Source organism: Ceratotherium simum, chromosome 3, assembly GCF_057802395.1.
Source record: "Ceratotherium simum simum isolate JZ-2026a chromosome 3, ASM5780239v1, whole genome shotgun sequence".
In the NCBI taxonomy this organism is placed as follows: Eukaryota; Metazoa; Chordata; class Mammalia; order Perissodactyla; family Rhinocerotidae; genus Ceratotherium; species Ceratotherium simum.
Window position 1 is genome coordinate 48,096,569 of NC_141902.1, and position 25,089 is coordinate 48,121,657.

The 25,089-nt window shown below is 42.8% G+C and overlaps 1 protein-coding gene across 1 annotated transcript in view; it reads right to left on the reverse strand.

Moving 5' to 3' along the window:
• Positions 1 to 889: 889 nt before the first annotated feature.
• The window catches only part of ONECUT1 (one cut homeobox 1), a 35,114-nt gene continuing 10,914 nt past the window's right edge, over positions 890 to 25,089 (reverse strand). The window contains exon 2 of the mRNA XM_004421595.3: positions 890 to 5,030. Within this exon, the coding sequence (XP_004421652.2) occupies positions 4,738 to 5,030 (293 nt within the window). The 3' untranslated portion in view covers positions 890 to 4,737. The remainder of the gene's footprint in view (positions 5,031 to 25,089) is intronic.

A 25,089-nucleotide genomic window follows, 5' to 3' on the forward strand; every position in this document is an offset into this window, starting at 1 on the left:
GGAACATTTCCGGAAATTAAGTCTTCCTTGAGCAACAGAGCAGTTCTGCCAAGAAAATAAACCCCGAACCGAAGGGGGGGGGGGCGGGGGACATCCCAAACGTACAAACTACAAAATAAATAAGAATTATAAAGTTTCTTTCAAAAGTAACCTTAACAATTATCAAACTAGTAAGTTCTGCCTTATCACATAGACTCTCTATACAACATAACCCTAAAACTTTATTACTATGAGGTATTTGGAGGAATTGGTAAAAGTGATGCACGGCCTGCCTGGTGAAGGGACTCGGTGAAGTGGGGGAGCCTTGAGAGGGAACGAGGAGGAGGAGCTTTGGTTTATCAGCAAGAAATTGAGAACAAAAAGTCATCCTTTGGTATCAAAGAAAGTTTCATTGCATGGTTGCACGGAAAAAGCACCACGGTGAATAATTATTCGTTTTTTTTTTTTCATTAGTGGCCTTTCTAAGAGGCTGAGGTATTCAAAGAGTATAAGGTGAGAGAGGTCAACAGCGGTTTAACACTTTGGTTCAAGCAAGGCACTCGTCCTAGGAGTTTACAAAGTTTGCAACATGTTTGCCTAGAGATTTACAAGTAGAACTAGCAGTAATAGGAGTAGTATTTCCTAATGTTGTTGTTATTATCATATCATTATTATTAAGAATGAAGACAAGTTTACACACTGAGTGAAGAGTGGGGGGGGGGTGGGAGAGGAGAAAGGGGGCGGAGTTCCCTCTGCAGACCAAGGCCGTGCATGAAAATATCTTTGGTATTCTTTGGTATCATCAATGTGATTAAAATCACCAATGGAAATCGAGTGAGGTAGCGTCTTTGGTTCACACTATAAATAGTAGATCTTTACACCTTTTTTTTTTTTTTTTTTTTTTTTTTACACGTGGAAGTAGCTATTTCTTACTTTCTGCTTCTTTTCCGTACTATTTAGGAAATAGTTACCAAATGTACTGTAAAGCTAACCACACCACAAGAATAGTCCAGAAGGCCAATCGCGTCTCAAAATGGCCTCTGGGGTTTGAATGCACCCTAAACGACTAGATAGGAAAGGGAGAAGTGCTTTCTCTTTGTTTGCTAAATGCATAGTTTTCATCCTTTATGTACAAAGAAGGGAGGACCTTTCTTAGGGAAAATGCCTTTATAGCTCATGTGAGAATGTCCTAGGACTCTTTGGTATAGCGAAGTTTGCATTTAACCTGCAAAGATGGGTCATTCACCTGGGGTAGCAACGGGAAGTGGCACGAGTCCAAAAGTAGCATAATGCTTTTACTTTTGTTCCTGGAAAATTAATTATGCTTTTTTTGGGCAGAGTGAGTGCCATGTTCAGTTAGAACTTCTGAATTTCCCCACACATTTTCTTTGGTTTGGGGGGCCTATTCCAGCTGCATCCAGTTCCTGGAATACTCAGTTCCTGACATCCAGAATTCTTTTACCTGAACATTGACTGAAGTCTGGGCTATGGGTGTCCAGACGTCACATATCCCACTCTCTCGGCCCCCTTTCAGGGAAGCTTCCGGTCATGAGAGGACCTGAATGGTTGATGGCCAAAAAGAGTCTAATTTCCATTCTACCAAAAAAACTCAAAAGGTGTTATTTGCAGTGCAGTTTTGGAATAAACAAACATACAGATAAACAAAAATAAAAGTGACATACCTTTTGAGGTGACTTTTGCTAAAGGATTGAGAAATAATGAGTGAACAAATGGCACGTGATCTGCTCTGTTGAACGTGGCAGGTTAAGAAAGCTGAGCCATAACTCAGTGCCATACAAAACAGGAATGGAAGCATTTTCTCTCTACGCGCCAAGTAGAAGCAATAAAGAACCAGTCATACACGATGTAATAAGCGTATTGCTTGTGAGAAGCTGAGTTTGTTCACTATGATTTCTAAAAAGCGAAGGCTGTGAGTATGCTTAAACAGTCAAGTAAAAAAATTGCTTTTCAGGCTCTGATTTGTGCATCTGTTTATGAGAAAATATATCTCTAGGCCCTGAAATTGCATAATGGGTGCAAATTCAATGCTGGTATGAAAATTATCTTTGGTGTTAGCAAATAGGATCACTGGTTATTTTTCAAAAAACCATTATGAGGGGAATATTAAAAATGTAGTAATATTCTTTGAGCCTGTGTCTACACAGTACTAAAATAATTGGTTGAACATTTAAAATGCAGTTGGATAAATCTGAGGGAGTAATATAGTAAAAACCAAAAAAACCATGGTTGTCTGAATTCAACTTTCGTTTTTCCTGGGGTATTGAATTTGGTAAGATCATGTGTAGACACAGCCTGTATTTCCCTGCATTTAAAATTCTCATGTTTTAAATAAATAAGGCTTTCCTCCCTCCTAAATTATAAATACATTATATAGCTGTACCCCTGGCCCTCTCCATTCCTGGAGAGAGAGAAAAAGTTAATCAGGTTTTTCCTTTTTGTTTATGTCATTGACAAGATTATATTTTCAGCAAATCTCGAAGGGTGGCCATTTAAATGGTCTCTTTTAATAGCTGAATTATAATTGTGCCATATTTAGAAGGGAAAATTTTAAGCTGGAATTTGGGGTGAGATAAAAAAAAAAATACAAAGACAAAATGTGTCAAGGCAAATGTGCCATTGCATCAAAGGAGAAGGATGTGTTGGTTTCTTTTTCTCATTCTATAGCCAACATGAAGGAGACCCAGATGGCTTGTTGGTTTGGCCTCCTCCCTCCAGGTGCCTGCCTCTTCTAGACCTAGACAAGATGCTGAGATTTGATCCTAAGGAGCTAGGTTTTGTGTCAAGATGGTTTAATTTTTTTTCTTTACTGTTTTAGTGAATCTCAATAAACAACTTATTGTTGAGCTAACATTTAATTTTATATTTCTAGTTAGGTGTGGTAATTAACCAAGAGTATCCAATTCTTGACCTAATAGTACAAAAGGCATCCACTTTTATGAGTTACAATTCAGCTGAATTCAGAGAATTTTTCTGGGAATCAAGTGATTCAGTCGGTTACTACTATTACAACTATGTTATTATTATTATTTTTTTTGCCTTGATTTCTATAGCCCTGGTTAAGTGATTTGAAAAAAATGGAAATTTAAATGTCGTATTTGGAAGCTCAGGTCTAGTTTTTTGTCTGTCCCTGGTAGAGAGTGGAATCTATGTTATAAAATTTCCAGCTTAATGCAGTAGCAAGAAAGAATGTAGTATGCTTTAGAGGCTATGCTTAGTGAAATAAATAGCTTAATACCTATAGAACCCAATGTCTTGTCTTTCACTAGAACTCTGGCTTTTTCTATGCAGTTCCACCAACTCTGCCATTTCTTGGTTGCACCTGCCATTTTTGTTGATGTCCAAGTCATAAAATCTGGGATAGGCAATAAAATCAGTTAATTACATTTTAAGGATGATTACAAATACTGTATAATTAATTTTAATAATAATGTTGGTATACTCACTTGGTGTATTTGTAAAGTATTTTAAAAAGGCATTTTTAAATACCTTTTGCATAAAGCAAATTTAAGTCAAATTAACCTAAGTATGGAATTCTTTATTCATTGGTCTTTTACCAAAAAGCATTACTTTGAACAAATTTTCTAATTTAGTTACCTGCCCTGTTAAACTTAGTTGTCCAGTTTATAAATGGGGTCCTACTTTGGAAGAATCCCCAGGTTTTCTCAGCTCTGAACAGATTGTGGAATCATGTCTATGTCTACCTATGTGACATTTATGGATCCCGAAAGGGAGTGTGCCATCTGGATGTACATGTATTCTGCAGCGACCTCTCTGTTATGATATTAATTGCTTCCCTGAAGCTACATTCTTTCTTGCCAGTTCTGAAAACTAATATTTCAAATGCTTCAAGAGTCATAAATAATAGTCATGATTCTATGTGGCATGTGTATTACAGCTAGATCAGTTCATACGTATAACTTTACATAGTATCTTGTGTAAAAATAGCTTTGGTTATTAAAATCATTGCAATAAAATACCTGCACTATAATATTAAGTGTGTTCTTTGGTACCTAGGTGATTTTTTTTTTTAATGGATGGACTCTTGTTTCATTTCTTAAAAAATATCTGAACATTCCTTAACAAACAAAGAGAATGCACTGGTTTAGGTGTCATTCAAATTTCCTTTGCTGGGTTTGAATCTGCATTTAGGTTGCAGGCCTGGCAGGTTCAAACACTAGGCTAGGTGAGTGAAACCACACTCCTAATCCAATGAACTCAGACAACCCCACACTGTGTTGGTTGCACTCCTACAGCACAACCCTTCCTGAAGACCAGCCCTGCCTAAGTCCCTAACCACCGGTGGTGTGTGTGTCTGCGCGTGTGCACATGTGCACACGCACACACAGTACTGAGACACCATACACCTTCGTGGCGCGGTGGAACAGATGAGAAAGTTCGATCTTAAAAGATGTCCACTCAATGGCTCAAAACCACTATGCTCCAAACCACGAAATAGCCAAGCACAGCGAGAATGATCATGGATTGAAGGTGTGAGATCCAGTGGTGTTTTCCCACTCATCATGTTTCTTGCCAAGTCGTCGCCCCGCTGACGTGTGTGTCTCCGAACAAAGTCAGAATGCAGGTGAGCTCAGTCTTTGGTTTCTTTGGACTATAAATAACACTTTTTTTTTCTTCAAATATTTCTAAGTATAAACCTGCTATCTTGAGGTCCTGGTCTTTTAAAAATTTTTTTTATTTAAAGCTTTTCCACCGAGGTTTTAGTTCGTGGTTATTCCTTCATGCTTTGGTACAAGTGCTTGATGAAGAAGATGAGTTGCCTGAATTGGAGCTGCCCTCGTCCTGCCACTTGTCCAGACTCCTCCTCCTCGCGTTCATGAAGAAGTTGCTGACGGTGCTCAGCTCCAACCCCAGCTGCTGGGAAATGGTGATTTGTAATTCTTTGGATGGACGCTTATTTTCCTTGAATATTGCATGTAGAGTTCGACGCTGGACATCTGTGAAGACCAACCTGGGCTTTTTGGGTGTGTTGCCTCTATCCTTCCCGTGTTCTTGCTCTTTCCTTTTGCATGCTGCAAAGAAACACAGAGGATGTTAGAACAAACTGCCTGGGAGAATCAAGAGAAAGGCAGAGCCAATAGAACTTGTTAGTCATCCCTCATGCCCGCTTTCTGTCTGCTGACCTCTGATTTCAGCGCCAGGGTGGGCAGGGAGGGAAGTGTAATAAAAGGATGGAGGATGAGGAGGAGATGGAGTTCCGTGGGCCCTGGGCTGGGTCCTGGCTTTGACAAGCATCTGAATTTTGTCTGTGGTAAATCAATTAACCCCACCTGGGCCTCAGATTCCTCATAGCAGAATGTAGGTTCCGGCGAAACGATCTTATTGTTTGAATTTTTATATCACCATCTGCAAAATGGATGTGAGAATACCTACCTTGCTGGGTTGTGGTAAGGATGTGTGAAATAGTAAATGTAAGAGTTTCTGTTAACTGAAGTGCTTTACAAATGTAAAATCTGATTAGCTAGAAGTGGGTGTAGCCTTCAAAGGGTTTATAGTCTGCTGTTGGTAGAATAGTAAGAGTGTGAGACTCTAAAAACCAAATAAGAAATTGCATTTGTCTCTCTTCGGATATTTTTTGTTTTCCAGAAAACTCTGTATGTAAGAAAAGTCTGCATATAGTGTCCTTCCATGCCCATCAAACAGTCTTCCGCTGACTCTTTAGTGGAACCGGGACTTGGAGGCGTGAAGCCGGCTTCCTCACCTTGGGGCCAAACCTGTCAAGTTAGCTGTGTTTGCCTTTGGGGTCTCTCTGTGTCTCCTTTTTGTTCTTTGTGAAAGTTTTGCTCTTGGAGCCCCCTCTTCCCTCACCTCATCTCCCACTGAGAAGGCCCATTCCCTGCTCGTGCCTTGTGTTCCTGGATCCTGGGCTGCTAGAGGTATTATGGTGCATCATCATCACAACACGGCCCTCACGCCCCCAGGGCTTGGTGCCAGGTCAGGGTCTCTCCTCAGCTCAGATGCCATACTCCCCTTTCTAGCCTGATGTAGCTCACTGGCTTCCACCTGCGAGAGGGGAACTAAGGGCTGCGTTGCTAACAACACCCTCCCCTTCCCCTCATCTCCACCATCATCCCTACAGCCATCCCCAAAGAACCATATAACCCAAGTAAAAGCAGTCCTCTGGTTATGTGAATGCAACTTTAAGACAAGGCTCCTATGCCCTGACTCCAATCAGACTGCTGCCTCTTGGCCCCCCTAGGCGTTCTGGAGCAGCCACTGCCATCTTCTTATCCGGCTGGCTACATTCTGGCATGTGCTCCAACCATAGTGAAAGGCAGATGGGGCATCTTCCTGGTGGAAGTAGGGACTGTTGCTCTTTCATATCTCCTCAGACCTCCAGTTGGCTGCCCTGCCTATTGCTATTTCCTGCTCCACCTCCTGCCTCTCTACATTCCAGGTTCTCAGTTCCTCACTAGATGGTTCACCAGCTCTCTAGATGCCGCCTTTGCTCCCTGGGTAGTGCTGCTCCCCTGCCTGCCCCTAGCTTTCATTCCTAGCTGTCCCGATCCTGGATTTCAGAGTTCCCCCAAGGCCTTCGGTGCCCAGGAATCAGATCAGCTGAAAAGCTAATGGGTGAAGGCTGAAGAAGTCACCAGTCTTTGGAGTCCAATCTAGGGGTCTCCAAATTTTTTAAAGATGTGCTACTTAGTAAAAATGTTTTGAGTGTATACTCTCATTTGTTTATAAATTATATATATGTTATTGTATTACTATATTTTGGACATTACAAAGCATTCATAAAATAAAAATAAATGGACATAGAAATTCTCTTCCACAGACGCATCAGCTTGCCATGTTGTAGAGTGCATTCACCCCACTCACAGGACCACTGGTCCAACCATTAGGAAAAATAAAGGTAAGAATTTCAGAATGGACATGAAAGGAAACCTCAGTCATAAAAGAGAGATTTTTAGGCAAGTCAGGCCTTATGGTACCTTTTATAACATATCCCATAGGTCATTGGCTATGCCCCTTGCCCAACATGAGGGGCAGCATCAACATAATGAGAAGTATTTATTTGATGCCCAATGCCCTCAAAGTGTTGAGCTATATATACTGAACCAGGTGAGATTCTCCAAATAGAGTCTCTCCCCCCAGGGACCTACGGCCCTCACTGAGCAACTAGATTAAGTCCCTGAAAAGACAGCTGACTAGACTGAAGTCAACTTCAGTTAGTTTGAGACAGTCCAAGTAGACACAGCTTTATACAATACTCATTGAAATGGCTGATTGATTCATTCATTCACATTCAAAAGTGAATATAACACAGGCTTTGCTCTTAAAGAGGTCAGTCTAGTGGTCACATAAGAAAATAACTACAAGAGTATAAAAAGAGTATACAGGATATTAGCTCTGCTTGAGGATATTAAGGAAGGCATTGCAGAGGAGGGGGTGCTTACACTGGGCCGTAAAGGATGAATAGGAGTTTCCTAGTGAGAGAAGTGGGGAAAACTCATTTCCAGCAGGGGGAGCAGTGTTTGTAAAGGATTGATAAGTATAGTAGATTGGTGTTAGTGGGGCAAGAGTGTGTGCAAGGAAGAAAGCTGTGGGAGACAAGGCTTCACAGGTAGACAGAGACCAGATTTGAATTATCTTGTAGGCAAGGAGGAAGTATTGAAAGGTCTTGAGTAAGGGTGTTGTGTGATTAAATTTGGGTTTAGAAAACTCCGCTGATGGTGTTGTGGGGCATGAATTGGAAAGCAGCAAGATTAGGGATGAGGATGCTGTGGTATACCACCCGGATCCCCCCTCAGGACTAAGGCACTTATTCCTCCACTTGCTGTAAGAGTTGGGGGCTGGTAGCTCTCAGCTGAGGTCCATTCTGGGGATTACCCTTGGCCAAAGGTTATGCCACCCTGGGGTGGGGTGGGGTGGGGTGGGGGGCTTCCCACATCCAGTGGGGGTGGGAGGGGTAAGGAATGGAGGCTGAAGAGTGTGGGAATGTGTTGGTTTAAGGCCCCGACGCCCCAACACTTTGCAGCAAGTTGCGACAACTCTGAAGGGTCATCCAGTTCCAGAGCATTCTATAAGATTGGTTGAGGCTATTCTCACAACTACATCAAAAGTTCAACTTCTCCCTCTGCCTGGGCTGACTGCCTCCACTCCTCGCACTGGGGTTATGCTCCATAGTTCTCTCCAATAACCTTCCTGCATGCAAGTCTCAGAAACCCAGAGTCTGTTTCCCGAAAACCTGACCTAAGATAGAAGCCAATTAGAAAACCACTATAGTGAGGACCCCAAATTAGATGATGGCAGTTGAGAGTGGAAAATAGGGAGCAAATTCAAGAGCTTCTTGGAAGGTAGAATCAGGAAGACTTAATGACAGCTTGGTTGGGAGGGTCAAGTTCAGAACATCTCCCAGGTTTCTGGTTGGATGGTAGTAATGGGGCCATTAGGGGATGCAGATGGAGAAATGAGTTTTAAGAGGGCAGTAATCACTTTTATGTGGGACAAATTGCATTTGAAGTGCTTGTTGGACATTCTGTTAAAGATCTCCAATAGGTGGTTGTCCAGCAGACAGCAGGAAATATGGGGTCTGGAGCTCAGGGGAGAGATCTGGGCTAAGAATATAGACTGGGAAGTCATTAGGCCTCTAGATGGTAAATTGCACAGAACACATACCTATGGAAAGTAAATAAGTATTGGGTGCAGACTCAACTTATTTATTACTCAAAAGGCAGAGCTAAGGGAAATTGCAAAGAGATGTCCATTTTCCACCTAACCAGGATGAATGTTTGAATGACTTTAATCTGGTCCTCAGCATTTGGCAGGACTGCATGGGCTGAAACTACTCTCGAGCCAGAATTTTCCATATGCTGTCAGAGGAATGATACTGTCTCAAACAGGGGTTCCTTGAAAAGATGGTTTGCAAGTCAAGTACATTTAGAAAAACCTACTATGTATAGCCTCCTCCTCAAAATTCATAATATATGTTAGCACATGTACAGTCATGTGTCACTTAATGATGGGAGTCTATTCTGCAAAATGCGTTGTTAGGTGATTTTGTTGTTGTGTGAACATCCTAGAGTGTACTTACACAAACCTAGATGGTATAGACTACTACACACCTAGGCTATATGGTACTAATCTTATGGGATCACCGTCGTATACGTGGTCTACTGTTGACCAAAATGTTGTCAGGCAGTGCATGACCGTAATTCTGTTTCCCAAATTTATCTAAGCTCAGAACTGTTCTGTTTGGTCAGGACTGTCTATTAAAGTCTCATACAACACTAATGTTGGGGAAACACAGTTTGGAAATTCCTTCCCCGAGATCTCAAGCGTTGTAGATGTGACAATGTCAGAACATGGGAAGTGAGATTCTCCCAGAGCAGGGAGCCTGGCTGACTCATTCTGTGTCTCTGGGGCATTCCGGCATAGTGCCTGGCTATAAGGGGAGCTCACTACCTGTGTGGGTAGTGACTAAATGCATGTGGTATATCTGGAGAGAACTCTGTGCAGAAGTTGAAGTTGCTGAATAAGAAAGCAGAGATATCAGTAGAATGGAGAGTGGAATAAAGTTTGTTGAGGGTCACTGGGTGGCCTCAACAAGGAGACTAGGAAAAGCAACCCACATAAATAAAATCCTGCTTCTAGAAGGTTGTACAGAATTGTAGTTGTTCGAATTGGTAAGAGAATATGAATGAGAGTAATGCTTTGGAATTTCCATGGAATTCATGTCAGGGTAGAGATTACTCATTATAAGGTAGGAAACTACCAACTAGAGGTCATGCAAGTCCACACAAGTGTGCAAGGGAGAGGGAGTAAGGGAGTGTGAGTGGAGCATGACAAGAGGTACTGAGGCTTAGGGAAGAGTACTGCGTGTGTTTTATGTGAAAGTTATACTTTTTGTTGGGGTGTACAGTTTCTGTTAAAAATAAGAGAAGTATTGGTGCCTGCCTGTTAGTGTAGTGGTTAAGTTTGCGCATTCCGCTTTGGCAGCCCGGGGTTCGCTGGTTCAGATCCTGGGCGTGGACCTACTCACTGCTCATCAAGCCGTGCTGAGGTGGCGTCCCATATAGAAGAGCTACAAGTCTACAACTGTGATATACAACTAGGTACTGGGGCTTTGGGGAGAAAAAAGAAAAAAGAGAAAGATTGGCAACAGATGTTAGCACAGGGCCAATCTCCCTCGGAAAAAAAAAAGAAAAAAAAATAGAGAAGTATTTATCATAGAACTGGATTAAAGGGAAGGGGATTCCTATTGTTTGTGAAAGGTAGTACCGAAGAGGAAGATGACCTGTCATGAGTTGCCTCCATGAAGGCGGGCAAGCAGATATATTTGCAGAATGCAGTGGCAAAGTGTCGTGGGGGCTGTCTCAGACAGGTGACTTCAATCTTCTCCATGGGTGAGGTCACCCACATTCGGTTCTACGTGGAAGGTAGAAATAGCAGATGGTAAAAGGCAGAGCATGACTTTGTGCACCAAAAGAATAAAAGATTATAAGGAATTAAAAAAAAAAGGCAATGCATGAGGACGTAGGCAAAGGACAGAGGCTTTCATTTCAGGCAGGCCTGGGGCCCATGCTTTGCCCGCAGTCAGCAAGAAAGAGCCAGTGTATTCCAGGAAATATGAATTCTGCAGGATGTTGAAAGGTATTCCATGAACAATGAGTTTTGAGGCCAGTTTGGGAAATGCTGAGCTAATTAATGATTAAACAAGCTTCTTTAATGTAGGACTTTTCAGAGCCTTTAATGTGCTAATGTGCACTGATAACTTTCTAGCTTATGGAGTCTCCCAAACTTATGTGTTTAAGGAACTCTTTATTCAGGGAATTTCTCTCAGGAATGACATTGCTTAGAACAGTGTTTCTCAAAATGTGGCTGTCAGACCCATGCTGGTCTGTGAACTGTTACTGACCTGCAGCAAGATCAGTACAGAAAATTGAGAAAAAGTAATTAGAAATTTTTATGGTAGGTTGATATTGCTGCAACGAATTGCAACACATGCAATTCACGTGTGTGATTATTGTCCTGGTAATACATTTTTTGTTGTATTATCAAAACTATTGGTCCAGGACAAATGGAAATTAGAAACAAACAACTAGTCCTTCACTATATAGAGTTTAAGAAGCCCTGTCTTAGAACACACTTTATAAAACATGGTATACAGCAAGATCCTAGAATCAGCTGTCAGCCAAGCATTTTCCTGATTTGATGACACAAAGGACTTTACAACATCGAAACTGCTGATTGAGCTATGCAAATGTCTGCCAAGAATTTGTCTCGGAATACCTAGGCACAGACGCATTGGCCTGGGAGACACTTATAAAGCCAGAGGGATTCATAATACAACTTCTTAGATGAACCTGGGCTCAGAAGAGACAAGCTCAAGTCCTAGTTCTGCGGCCACTGATGTGTTGTGGGGCAAGTCCCTCACCCTCTTTGAGCCTTAGTTTACCCAGTTGCAAAATAGAGGACAAGGCCTTCTTTCCTTACAAGATTGTAATAGGAATTCAATAAGGTATGTTGAAGCAATTGTTAAAACTAAAAACCCTTATGGAATATTCTAGATGTTTGCAAATTAACTTTCTGATCCTTCCTTCCTTCTTTAGTCAAGATGCAAGAATAAACATTGAATTTACACAGCAGGCTTGAAACTTTGCTGTCTCCAGCCTGTGGTATGAAGTTGGACACATCACTTGATCTCTTTTCCTCATCCTCTAAATGAGCAGACTGGGTTCTAAGCCCCTTGTGGGCTCGAAAGCCCTGGAAGTCAATGAACGCATGGCTGCAGTGTCTCTCCTGGTTTCCAAAGTCTATTATTATCTCAGATAAAAAATGTCCAAGGCAATCTTACTCTGTCATTTAGAATATATCACCACTCTGCTGACTTTTCCATTGCATCTTCTCCATCCTTATGGCTTCTCAAAAACAGCAGGTAATGGCTGTGCAGGGACATCAGCCAGTCCTGCAAATCGTCCAGACCCACCTTCATCTGAATGAAGGTGATAGAACATAAACTCACAGTTTTTTTGACCTCATGAGCTTAGAGATTAAAATAACCACCGCCACCACCACCACAGGCCAACAGTAATGCACTTACCCTCCTAGACTCTAAGCCATTCAACAATCCGTACTTTATATTTTTACTGAGTTTCTACTTTTCATTAAAATTTTAGGACAATTTGTTTAACTTGCTTCCTGAGGTTTTTGGTATATTTGTCCCAGTGTAGGCTGCTTCACATAGGATGGAACTGTGGATTAGAATAGGCTGGCTTCTTGGTGGCAGTAGAGCTGTGTATGTTCCAATGTGAACCTTCTGAAGGCTGCGGAAGAGCCCAAGGTCCAGCTCTAGTCAGACGGTGCTCTATATTCCTGTTCTATGAGGGAGGAAGGTTCTGTAAAACGCATTGCACTAGCTGTCAGAAGTTCTGGATTCTGGCTCTGGCTCTGTCATTAATTAGTTGAATGACAGGTTAAATCCCTTAACCAAGCTGGGTCCAGGTTCTTTAGTTGTATAATGAAGGCATTGGACTAAATAACTTACAGTCCCTTCTAAGTGCAGCTGTATGACTTGATGTGTGTAAACAGCTTTCAACATCACTCCAGGGGGAAGCAGCAGGCAGTACAGAACAGGCAGGATCATTGTTTCTACATCATAAACGGGCACCTGGAGAAGTGTGAGGGTGAGCTGTTCACTCTAGGGGTGGCTGGGCCACCCTTCCAGTCCATGCCCCTCTTTTTTCAGGCTATCCACGTACCACTACCTCCACCTTATTCCTGGCAGGCAGAGATGAGCAGAGGAGGTTGGGGAGAAGAGCACCTTCAGATGAGGTAGGAAAGGGAACAAGACCTGTGTGCTTAGTAACAATATTATCAGGTAAGATCAGAAAATGTGACTTCATAAACTGAGTTATTCTTAGACATAATTTGTAAAATTATGTAATTTTGTAAATCTTTAGAAAATTCTAGCTTTGTTAGTTACACTAAGGAGGAGAATGGAGAAGTGTGTGTTCTTTTGTGGGGGTGGATGCAGAAACAGACAAGTGAAAATCAGGGATTGACACACTTCTAAGGAGCCACAGTATCTGCTAGAATAAGATGGGAACGGAGCCAAATGAAAGGTAAACCATGTGTCTCCCGCTTTAGAGACATACTTATTATTTTGGTGAGGAAAATCAGCCCTGAGCTAACATCCGATGCCAGTCCTCCTCTTTTTTCTGAGCAAGACTGGCCCTGGGCTAACATCTGTGCCCATGTTCCTCTACTTTATATGGGATGCCGCCACAGCACGGCTTGACTAGCGGTGCGTCGCTGTGCTCTGGGGATCCACACCTGCGAACCCCGGGCCGCGGAAGCAGAGCGCGCGCACTTAACCGCTGCACCACCGGGCCGGCCCCAGAGACATTATTTAATATTGGCAACAGCTCTGTGAGGTATCACATTTGATAGGCTAAAGGAAATTTAGGATCTTAACCTGAGGAGAGGACAATCTCAGCCTCAAAGTCTGGATGGAGAACCCTAGAGATAGGACAAAAGGATTGAGGGGGCCAGGGAAGAGCCAGGTGATTGAAGTCAGATTTATCTGGTAGTCTGAATCAAATGGATGGAGGGAGGAGACTGTATGCCTACAGCTTCCCCATTCCCATGCGGCTTATACCCTGTGGGTCCTTACACTGTGGCCACGTAGTGTCTCCCTCCAAACTCCCGAGTGTCTGCTGTCCTCATGTGACTGCAGGGGAGAGCAGGAAAGGAGAAACGCTGAGATTTCCAGGGCACCGTGAAACTGCCTTGCCACCTAAAGACAGTGTGGCATTTTAATAGGGGCCTGCTAGAGACCCAGCATCTTCACCCTAAAGGCTAATGCCACTGCTGAAAACTGCAACCCACAAGGCCAAGTGCTCTTGAGCAGTAAGCCTGTGATGTCCCAAGTCCCAAGCCTGGATTTGGAGGAGGAGAGCCAGGCACTGCCACGGCCCTCAGCTCCTATGCTGCTCCAGCGCCTCCGGGGGCAGGAGGGGTACACTGGTAAGGCAAAAGCACAGCCTAAATTCCACCCAGATTCCTGATGGGCTTGGCAGGGGTATCCCTGCACACCCTGCTCAGGGGAGCTCGGGGCTTCAGGGGCAGGAAAAAAGGATAAAAAAGCAGCTGAGCCAGAACAGGCAAACTCATAGGGCAGAAAGTAGGTTGGTGGTTGCCTGTGGCTGAGCAGGTGCGGGGAAATGGGAGTGACTACTAATGGCTTTAGGGCTTCTTTTTTTGGAGGCAATGAAAGGTTCTAAAATTGATTGTGGTAATAGTTGCACTGCTCTGTGACTATACTAAAAGCCACTGAATTATATACTCTAAATGGGTAAATTGTATGGCACATAAATTATATCTCAGTAACACTGTTTAAGAAAGAAGTAGCTGGGCACGCACACAGGGTGAGCCCTCTGCTCTCACCCCCCGCCCCCCTGTCTGCCACTGAGAGGGAACCTCTTCTGGACTGTGGCAAGGGCAAGAGGGGGTCAGCTGTTCATGTCTACTGAGCCCCCAAAGACCCTTTCTTGACAGCTGAAGCTGTTTTTCAAAGCTAACTCTACAAGACGATGTATGTGGAGAAGCAAGCATACAAATACAACAGATTTCAGTAAAACAAGATAGAGGTCAGGAGGGATGTAAAGGGGACTATGGGCGTGACCATGGCAGGTTCCCGAGCCCATTTTACAGGCCAGTACTCACACTGTGGAGGTCAAAAGCCACAGCTTCAGGATTAGAGCTCGGACTCTAGGAGTCCTGGGTCATAATGTCACTTGCTTTGCCTTCGATTGTTTCACTGCACTGTGCATATTTTTATAAGCGGGCCCCCCCAACTGTTTTTGGAATGAGGCTGCCCTTAAGTGGCAAATTTAGACGGCACAGCACAATGTACAAACTGAAAAGCAACTCCAGTGAGTTCTAACTGATACGACCAACGGCGGCCTTTGCACAGGATGCGAATGCCTGCACAGATTGTCTGGAAACTGAGAAGCCCAGCAGAGGGAGGTGGAGCCAATACAACCTCCTGGACACAAGCTGCTTTGCTCGCGTCCCTGAGTGTGTGGGGAGCCAGAGCACCTACGGAGACGTTTCTGGACATGCAGGTGAAAGGCTTAATAAGAACACACAAAGAGCAGACATTCCCAGTCAGGAAGGATCACTGTAACTCACCCCTGTATCTTGCTTTACAGTGCTTAAAACACCTCCATAAAACCTTCCCATGTGATCCCAACAAAACTCAGGTGAGGTAGAAATGGGTCTTATTTCTTTTTCTGTAGATGAAGAAACAATGTCAGAGAGGTTAGGTGACTTGTCTATGGGCATACAGCTAGTTATGTGAGAGAACTCCAGCTGCACTGTGCCCTGGAGGCAGATGTCAGCACAGTGGACACATCATGAGAACTTTCCCCAGGACAGTTAAACGGGCAGGAGCAGCTGGTGAAGGAGAGCCCAGGAAACTCACAGCCAAGGTGAGCAGAACAGGAGCGGTTGGGCAGTGGGCAGCAGGCTGGTCATCAGCCAGACCTGTCTGGCTGTGGTTGAAAGGATTGCGTTGGCCCACCCAGGAAAGTGGGCTGCAGGGAAGCTGAGATGGAGCGAGTTCAGGCATTGTAGGGGACAGCACACCCACACTGGCCTGGGAGAGGGACCAGAGTGAGTCTGGTTTCAGTAGGGGTGCAGAGGAACATGGGACAGCTGTCTCCACATGGAAATCAGCTTTGAGAGGAAGCTGAAGGAAACCGAGCTGACCCAATGGAAAAGGAAAGATGGGGAACGGTGGGCTTCAGCTCAAGCCAGGAGAAGTCTGCTCCATCAAATTCAGGTTGGAAAAGTCACTCAAACCTCTTACCACTCCACTTGGTTTGCTTTTTTAACAGAGCTGTCCAGGACAGAGACCTGCCTTCCCATGCACCTGCTGCCTGGAGTCCTTCTGGAGGCAGCATATAAAACATTTCCATCAACCTCTCTTCTCTAGGTAAAGCTCCATAGCTGTAGCCCAGGAGAGGTGGGCCTATTGGACTTTATGATCAAAGGAGGGCAGAGGCTGTCTGGGCCTGGGAGGCGTTGAACAAGATCAGCTGAAATGTATGGCTGCTTCCCCTGTGCTAAGCCCACAAGCATACCACCTTACAGAGCCTCATGACATCTACGGGAGGTAGGTACCATTACTACCTCTAGTTTACAAGTGGGCAGCCTGAGGCTCAGAGGTTGAGGGACTGGCCTAATGTCACCCTGCCAGTAAATGGTGGAGCTGGGATTTGAGCCAGTGTGGGACCCAGCGATGGCACTGGAGGAGACCAGGGGGTGCAGCCTGGACATTCCTCAGGCCCAGCAGGGAAGTCAGGGAATCACACCAGCTTTCAGTTTCCATGGCTCCTCAAACAGCCCTTTTTGTGTGATTCTAGACTATCTTGGTTCTTCTCCCCAGAAACTTTGTCTTCTTTCATTTGTTCTATGTTCCCTCTGGCACAGGCTGAACCCGAGACAGAAAGATGAACTGGGAATCCTTGTTGAGTGAATGCATGCTCACACTCCTATGATGCATCATCCTCTTGCTGCCCATTCACACTCACAGGCACATATTTTCCTGGGCACAGGCTCAAGCTTTTTGATACTCACAGGAAGAGATATCCACCATCTGACGCTTCTCTCCCCGAAACCCTTTCCTTGCATTGCAGCTTCAAAGGAACTGGTGGGAAAAGAAGCCGCTGCCTTGCACCTGCTTGTTCAGTTAGTAATAAAAGGTAATGTGGCTCTTTTCTGAAAGGTTGGCTCAGGAATTCTGATTTTTAAATTCCTAAATGTCTGTTAATGCCTGATCCTTTGGAGTTTTATTATATCAGTATCCCTCATCTCAAAGAGCCCCTCAATAGTTTGGACTCCAACCATTGGAAAGATGTGATATTGATGCCCTAGATGTTGATTCCACAAAACAGTCAAAACAAATGACTCACCCCATGACTTACATGCTTATGATGCATTATTATCTCATATAGGCCTTCTGTGAATTGCAAGTCTTAGTTTCTTTTTTTTTTTAAAGATTTTATTTATTTATTTATTTTCCCCCCAAAGCCCCAGTAGATAGTTGTATGTCATAGCTGCACATCCTTCTAGTTGCTGTATGTGGGACGCGGCCTCAGCATGGCCGGAGAAGCGGTGCGTCGCTGCGTGCCCGGGATCCGAACCCGGGTCGCCAGCAGTGGAGCGCGCTCACTTAACTGCTAAGCCACGGGGCCGGCCCTGCAAGTCTTAGTTTCTTGATCCCATTTCTTTAATTAATAGCTGTATACAATACTTTATAATATTCACATCAATTGAAATTTATAAAATGGAATTCCTTCAAAAATAAACTACAATTTTGACTGTTTACTAAGTCACCAGACGTTTTCGACAATTAATTTTAACTTGCTGGTTTTCCTCGTTTGCATTTCTGGAAAGTTGTCAGTAGAGTCAAATTGTATATGCTGTTTTCCCAATGACACATATCATACAATTAGCCTCACAAGGGTCTCCCAAAAGCCTGAGGGGAAAGCCCTTGGTGGCTGCTCCATCATGATCTTCAAGGACCTTGACACTCTGACCCCAACCACCCTTCCCATCTCACTTCCCACTACTGCCCACCCACCACCCACACTGAGCCGCACTGCTCAGATGTCAGTCCTAAACACCCTATGAACTTGCACGCCTCCATTCCTCCGCTCATGCTGTTCCTTCCTTCCTTTTCTTTGATGTCCTTCCTTCTCTTTCTTTTCCACACAAAAGGTTCCCTATGTAATCAAGGCCCAGCTCAAGCATCTCATTTTCTTTCTTTCTTTTTAAATTAATTAATTTGTTTATTGTGGTAACATTGGTTTATAACATTGTATAAATTTCAGGCATACATCATTATACTGCTATTTCTGCATAGACGGCATCTCCTTTTCTGCTAAGCCTTCTCATCTCCTCTCCTATCCGGGGAGAAGTGCTGTCCAGGGAGAGCCCCCTGAGTAATTAGTTATCTACCTACCCACCTCTCTTACTAGACCGTGAATTCCTTAAGAGTAGACCATGGATTATTTCTTTGGCATACTCAGCATCCTTGTTGGATAAATAAGTTGGACGTGGCCCCATAGAAAATGGAGACACCCAAGACACAAGTCTTTATCTTTTGAAAACGTGTACATAGAATGAAGCTCCATGAGATCTCCTTAATCCTTTTACTGGATAAATATTTTGAAGCAGTTTAATGGCATTGTGGGGGATATTTCTGAATTGTCATTGAGAAGTCAGTGAGAGGGGGCTGAGCCCCCGGTGAAGGAAGCTGGTATTGCCACCACTCCTATGATTGAATCAGAAGGTGGTTCAGAGCCAGGTAGGGAGGAGGCTGGAGTAACAGAGCTGGAAGAGTAGAGGTTCGGAGGAACTGAATTTGGGCTGGGGCACTGAAATGAGCTAGGAATAGGGCAATCAGACCCAGCCAGATGAGGTGCCCTGGTGGGGGCACTGGGTACCAGAAGGCAGAGGGATACTGTCTGTGTCTGCCATTGCTAAGTCTGGGTGGTGATTGGTCCATATAGGCCTTAGTCAAATACAGAGTTGATAAGGATCCGATTTACAGATAATGTCAGCAAATATCCATGCAGAGTCTGTGCGGTGGAAACCATAACAATAAATTAATGAGATGATCCCAGGGGAATCATCTTGGAGAAATTCAATTCAAGGGATGAAGGACTCAGATGAAGAATGCTTTATAAATGAGATGAAATGAAATACCATTTTGTTTCTTTTTCTTCTGGCAAAAGCCAAGTCATTGGACTTTTTGGGTAGGGCCTCTGGCTGTTGGTGCCCTGGATCTGCGGGTGAGGGTGTCATTCCTTCCCCCTGGGTTTCAGGGCTGGCCTGAATTCTGCAGTAGGAGAGGCTGGAGGGACCCTCAGAAGGTCTTAGCCTTTGTTATAAATTGGAATTACCCAAGAAACTTCAAAAACATTGATGTCTGGGATAGATCTCCAGAGATACTGATTTATTCAGCCTAGGGGAGGCCTGGGCCTGGGATTTTTGAAAGATTCCCAGGAGATTCTAACACATAGTCAAGGTTGAGAACCACTCCTCTAACCCAGTGCTTCTCAAACTTGAGTGATACAAACCTGAGTCATTTGCATGTCTTGTTAAGATGAAGATTGGGATTCAGCAGGTCTGGGTGTGGCCTGAGATTGTGCACATCCAACAAGGTCCTAGGTAATGCATAGCTGCTGGTCCATGACCACATTCTAAGTAACCAGGGTCTAGAGTCCAGAGCAGAAACTAATTAAGGTGTGGGGCAAATACATCAACATCACCTCGGAGCATGAAGGGGAGGCTTGTTCAAAATGCACATTTCAGAACCCCATTCTATCCCTACTGAATGAGATTCTCTGAGACAATGGGATCAACAAACATATATTTTAAACAAGCTTCCCAGGTAATTTAGATGCCCAATAAAGTTGGAGAGCCACTTGCCAAGATCAAAAGAATCACCCCATACACTTGTCAAAAATATAGACAGACTCAATTAGAATTTTAGTAGTGGCCTGGGAATCTGTATTTTAAGAATAGTACCAGGTGATCTCTCTGATTTCAGGTTTAGGAAAGCCTGCTGGGTGAGATCTTTTGGTGGGACTGGGGAAGGTCCAGGTAACCCTTCTCGCTCTTTCTATCATAAAACCATCCTTGTAAAATCCAGCTACATTGATGGTCATAGACAGTCTGCAGAGGAACAGAAGCGGATGTGCGTGGGATTGGGGCAGGCCCAGAGGGGGAAGCATCCACGGTATTCAGTGCTGGAGGCAGAGAGTTTTGTTCTGTGATTCTTAGAAAAGAGGAAGTTGGGTGAGAACGGGGGAAAGGATCAGATTACCGGCTGTGATCTTTTCAGCACTGACAGAACGTCCTCCATCTTGAGTTTACTGCCCAATGCTTCAAGTGGAGGGATGTGGGGCGGTGGGGCTGCGGCTGTGGAGCTGGAGAGTGTCGGCTCTGGCAAGCAAGGCTACTTCACACCCACCCCCTCCCTCTTCCTCCCGATTGTCCACCCAGCTGGCACCGGGAGGAGAAACAAAAACCTGGGGGTTTATTTCTTTTTATGTCTATACCTCCACACACATGCTGTGACAGAGGACCACTATTAGTCTGCTCTGGACCTGTTTGATGGCTGTTACATTTAGAATATGTCTCAAGTATTATTTTACATAATAACATGCAGGCATGTGCACACACACATACACATATCATAAACTCATGCTGCATATTTTGGGCTGTGCTTCTCAAACTTTATCATGCTTTAAAATTACTCCAAGAGCTTGTAAAAACACAGATTACTGGGCTCTGCTCCAGAGTTTCTGAATCAGTAGGATTTCTAACAAGTTCCCAAATGATGCTGTGATGTATGTATGGGGGAACAATTGCAAATGAGTTCTAAATTTTTTTTTAGCAGGTTTGTTTATTTTATGGGTATGGGTGAAGCAATTTTGAAATTATTTTATATGTATTATAGGATTGAGCAAATAGAGTAAGCGTGCATGTGTGTGTATGTGTGGGACAGAGAGAGAGAGGTGATTGGGTGTCAGGGTTCTCATTGTAGAGGAAGGAACATAGAAATATGGAGTGGGGGAAGGCAAGGACAAATCCTATGGCGAAATATTGCAACTGGATGTGGAGGTCCTGATGTGAACACATGATTTTTAAAATATGTACATAAGCATGTTTATGTGCACATGTATATTATGTATAGATGAGTGTATGTATATTTGTGTGTGTGTAAACATACATACATATTTTTCCTGGATTTTTCTGAGGGGGCCAAAAGACAAGGTCACCCTAGTAGCCATGGGCCCACCTAGTGCCCAGGTCTTCTTGGGTCTTCTCTAATACCATTTTCCACCAAAATAAACCTCATCAAAGAAGGGGCAGATTCTAGGGCTGGGGCAAGGTAGGTAACAGATGAGCTTGGAACATCTTATTATTATGCCAGAAAGTAAAAAAAAAAGAAAAAAAGATGGGAGCATGTCACAAAAACACAGGAGCCAGATTAAAGGGGCTCCCACTGGTCAAAACTGGGACAATTTGAGCACCCAAGTAGGTAATTGCAGTAATGAATTACAAACCATTGGAAAAGAAGGAATGCATGAGTCTACACCAATAATAAATGGATAAGTAATGAGAAGGAAGGGGGCTCTTGCTCACAGAAGAAACCTGAGAGCTGACTGTTAAACATGGCAGGAGTGCTGGAGATGGAAAGTCATTTTGAGACCATAGTGATAAAGATTACGTCAGGCAAGAAACAATAGATGCTAAATCTATGGGGAATTTTGATGAGTAGAATATTTGCATGATCTTAAAGTGTCTCTCCAGAAATTGCTTATTAGTCATAAGGGAGAAACCCCCCTCCAAAACAGTGATTAAACAGTAGAGAAATTAGGCAACACCTCGACTGGGTGATCAAAATGAACTCACCAGTTAAGTGAGGAACAGATAGACTTTGTGGGCCTCCAGATGTGATCCCCCGAGAAGGACACACCTCACCCATGCAGCCTTCTCGACAAGAAAGCATCACCTCAATCTAATCACCAGGAAACATCAGATAAACACAGACTGAGAAATATCCTTTTTAAAAAGTGGGGACTGTATTCTTCAAACATGTCAGTGTTATAAAAGGTAAAGAAAGATTGTGGAAATGTTTCAGATTAAAGAAAAAAAAAGATATGACAACTCAACCCGAGACTGGATTCTGTTCTGCAGGAGAAGAATGCCATGAAGGACATTATTGGGTCAACTGACAAACGTGAACTGTGGCCACATAGGGAATATCCCTAGTCTTGGAAATCCATTCCTAAGTATTTAGGGGTTAGGGGCCATTACATACATATATGTACCCTCAAATGGTTCACAAAAAAAATGCTGTGTATGAGAGAGAGAGAGAGAGCTCAAGTGTGTGTGCACAAATGATAAAGCAAATGGGGCAAAATGTTAACAATTGGTCATGTTAAAAATTGGGTAAAGGGTATATGGATGTTCTTTGTACTATTTTATTTTTGCAGCTTAAAAAACTTTGAGATAATTTCCAAATAAAAATTTAAAAAATCATGCTTTTGAATAATATTTAATGGCATTGAGATATGTTCAATTGTAAATTCTCTATGAGCTCAATTTTGTGAAATATAAAAATTTTAGATCTATCTTATTTGTGTACTTGTAAAAAGCTAGAAGGAAACAAACCAACATATGAATAGGTATCATCTCTGGCTTATGGAACTATGGATGATTTGATTCTGTTGTATTGTTTATGATGTTTCATATTTCCCAAAGTTTCTACATTGAGCATGTATTACTTTAATAATTAGAGAAAATTTTTGAAAGAGGAAAATGAATATTCAGTTAAGTTTCATGTATAATGTAGCCGACCGCTGTGTCATTCATTAATAATAGCAAAAACAAAACCAAACAAAAGAACCTGAAAAAATTGAAATGTCCAGTGATAGGAAAAGTTGTTGGAGAGGTTACATAAATTATAACCTCTAAAATATTATAAAGTCATAAAAATTTATGTTCACCCAATCCATTTATGGACCAACCTAAGTGTCCAAAAATAGGGGATTGGTTAAATTATAGCCTAGCTGTAAAACACGAAATTTATAGACTGTTTTCTGACACAGAGTGCTGCAGGAGCAGAGGGAGAGCTTTTACCTCTTTTCCTGCTGTCTTGCAAATTGTAAACACCATCTCTATAGGTATCTGTTGAATGAATGAATGTTACTTATGAGGTATTTGGGAGGGGGTAGGAATGGTGGTTATCAGGATTTTTTTATCTCTTTTATTCTTTTATGTATTTTCAAATATTCTACCATAAATTTAGTAATATGGGATAATAATTTAAAAAGTTACAAAATGGTATGTACGTATCATCCCATTGAGAAAAGACTGGAAGGATATTCATAAAAAATGGGGGGTTATCTCTGGGTAGGGGGTTGTGGGTGATTCAGATTCAGTAGGTCTGGGGTAGAACCTGAGAGTCTGCATCTCTTACAAGTTCCCAGAGAAGGCCAAAGCTGGCACCACACTTTAAGTAGTAAGGACCTACAGAATAGTAATAATTTTTTAGATGGAGGTGAGTATGGAAATAATTATTCTTACAGGAATCTTGAATTTTTGAGTGAATTTTTGATCTCAAAAGAGATAAAAAGAAGTGAAATATTATATAATGATATATAATATCTAATTATATAATGTTATTAGATATTATATAATATTTCTATATATTAAACTATGAAACTATACGTTATTCCAGAAAAAGGTAAAATAAATAAATAATAAAGGGGCAAAAATAAAAGTCATCTGTTCTTAAATTCTCAGTATCAGTATTCTAATTCTCCACTTGGAGTTACATGAGAATCACCTGGGAGGCTGTTTAACCAGCATATATCATCTCCCCACCTCTCCTCCACCAATCTGATTTGTTCTCTGAGAGGAGTCTGAAACCCTCTGCCCACCCCTCCCCACCACTGAAAACCACAGCCTGGAGAAGACTTTGGTTATTGATGGGAAGGTGTTGTGTCACTCAGCTGTGCCAGGGAAGAAAGAAGCTTCCAGTTATATAATAATTCAGATCCAAGAAATCTTCTGCAAAGGGATTTCAGCCAGGGCCTCCACACATGCTGTTGTTCCCTCTGCCTGGAAACCCCGCCCTCCATTTCTGGCCCAAATCCTATGCATTTTCCATATCTTCAAAATTGTCCCTTCATTATACCCCAAAATTCTCCTTCTTGGAACAAAAAAACAACCAAGAAGAAGGATATGAACAACTATTCATCTTTCTTCACCACTAGACTGTGAGTTCCAAGGGACAAGTCTGCTGTACCTGCCATCCCCAGGACTGAACAAACTCCTCTTTCCATATCTAATGAAATCTCCTCTTTCACATCTTATGCCTTGTCCGCAATGGGCTGGATATAATTCCTAAGAGGGCTCACATTTAGGAACTGCGTGAATGACAATACCAATGCCATGGGGTGTGTTTGGTCCAAATTGTTTGGGTTGGGGAAACACACAAAAACAATCCTTTTCCTCTCCAACATTAAAATTAAATAATATTTACCCTTTCAAAAAATATGCATATTAAAATAGGAAGCATAGTAACAAAACGAACACCTGTGAAGGCAGCACCCAACAAAAGAATTAGAACATCAGCTGTCTTGTGAAACTACAAGAGTTCTCTCCTCTTATTTCCCTGTCTTCCCCATGGGAGGTAACCACTCTCCTGAATTTGTATTTATTATTCATTTGCTTTTTTTGAAATAGTTTTTTAAAAAAAATTTTTATTTATTTATTTTTCCCCCAAAGCCCCAGTAGATAGTTGCATGTCATAGCTGTACATCCTTCTAGTTGCTGTATGTGGGACGAAGCCTCAGCATGGCCGGAGAAGCACTGCGTCAGTGCGCGCCCGGGATCCGAACCCGGGCCGCCAGTAGCGGAGCGCGCGCACTTAACCGCTAAGTCACGGGGCTGACCCTGAAATAGTTTTTACTACATACTTATGCATCTCTAAACAGTAAGTTGTTTAGCATTGCTGGCTTTTGAGCTTTGTAAAAACGGTATTTTTCTGGTGTGATCTTCTCTAGCTTGTTCTTTTTTTAAAATTCAACATTGTTCCTAAGACTCAACCATGCTGTTGTGTATAGCTGTCGCTCATTCATTTCCATCACAGTATTCTATTGCATTATATGAATACATCACAATTTATTTATGCATTCCTTGTCAGTGGACATCTGGGCAGTTTCTGGTTTTTTGCTCTTATGAACAATGCTGCTATGAACAGTCTTGTACACATCTCCAGGAGCATCTGTGAGTTTATCTGGGGTATATACCAAAGAATAAAATTGCTGGATAGGTGTAGGTTCCGGTTTATAAGACAATGCCAAATTATCTTTTGAAGCAACAGTGCCAATTACATTCCCACCAGCAGTGTATGAGTTCCTGATGATCCATATTCTTGCCAACACCTTGTATTATTAAGACACAGGAATTGTAATCTCAGACTGCAGCATTTTGTGCCAAAAGGCAGCACTCTTGACTGGATGGGCTGTTTCCTCC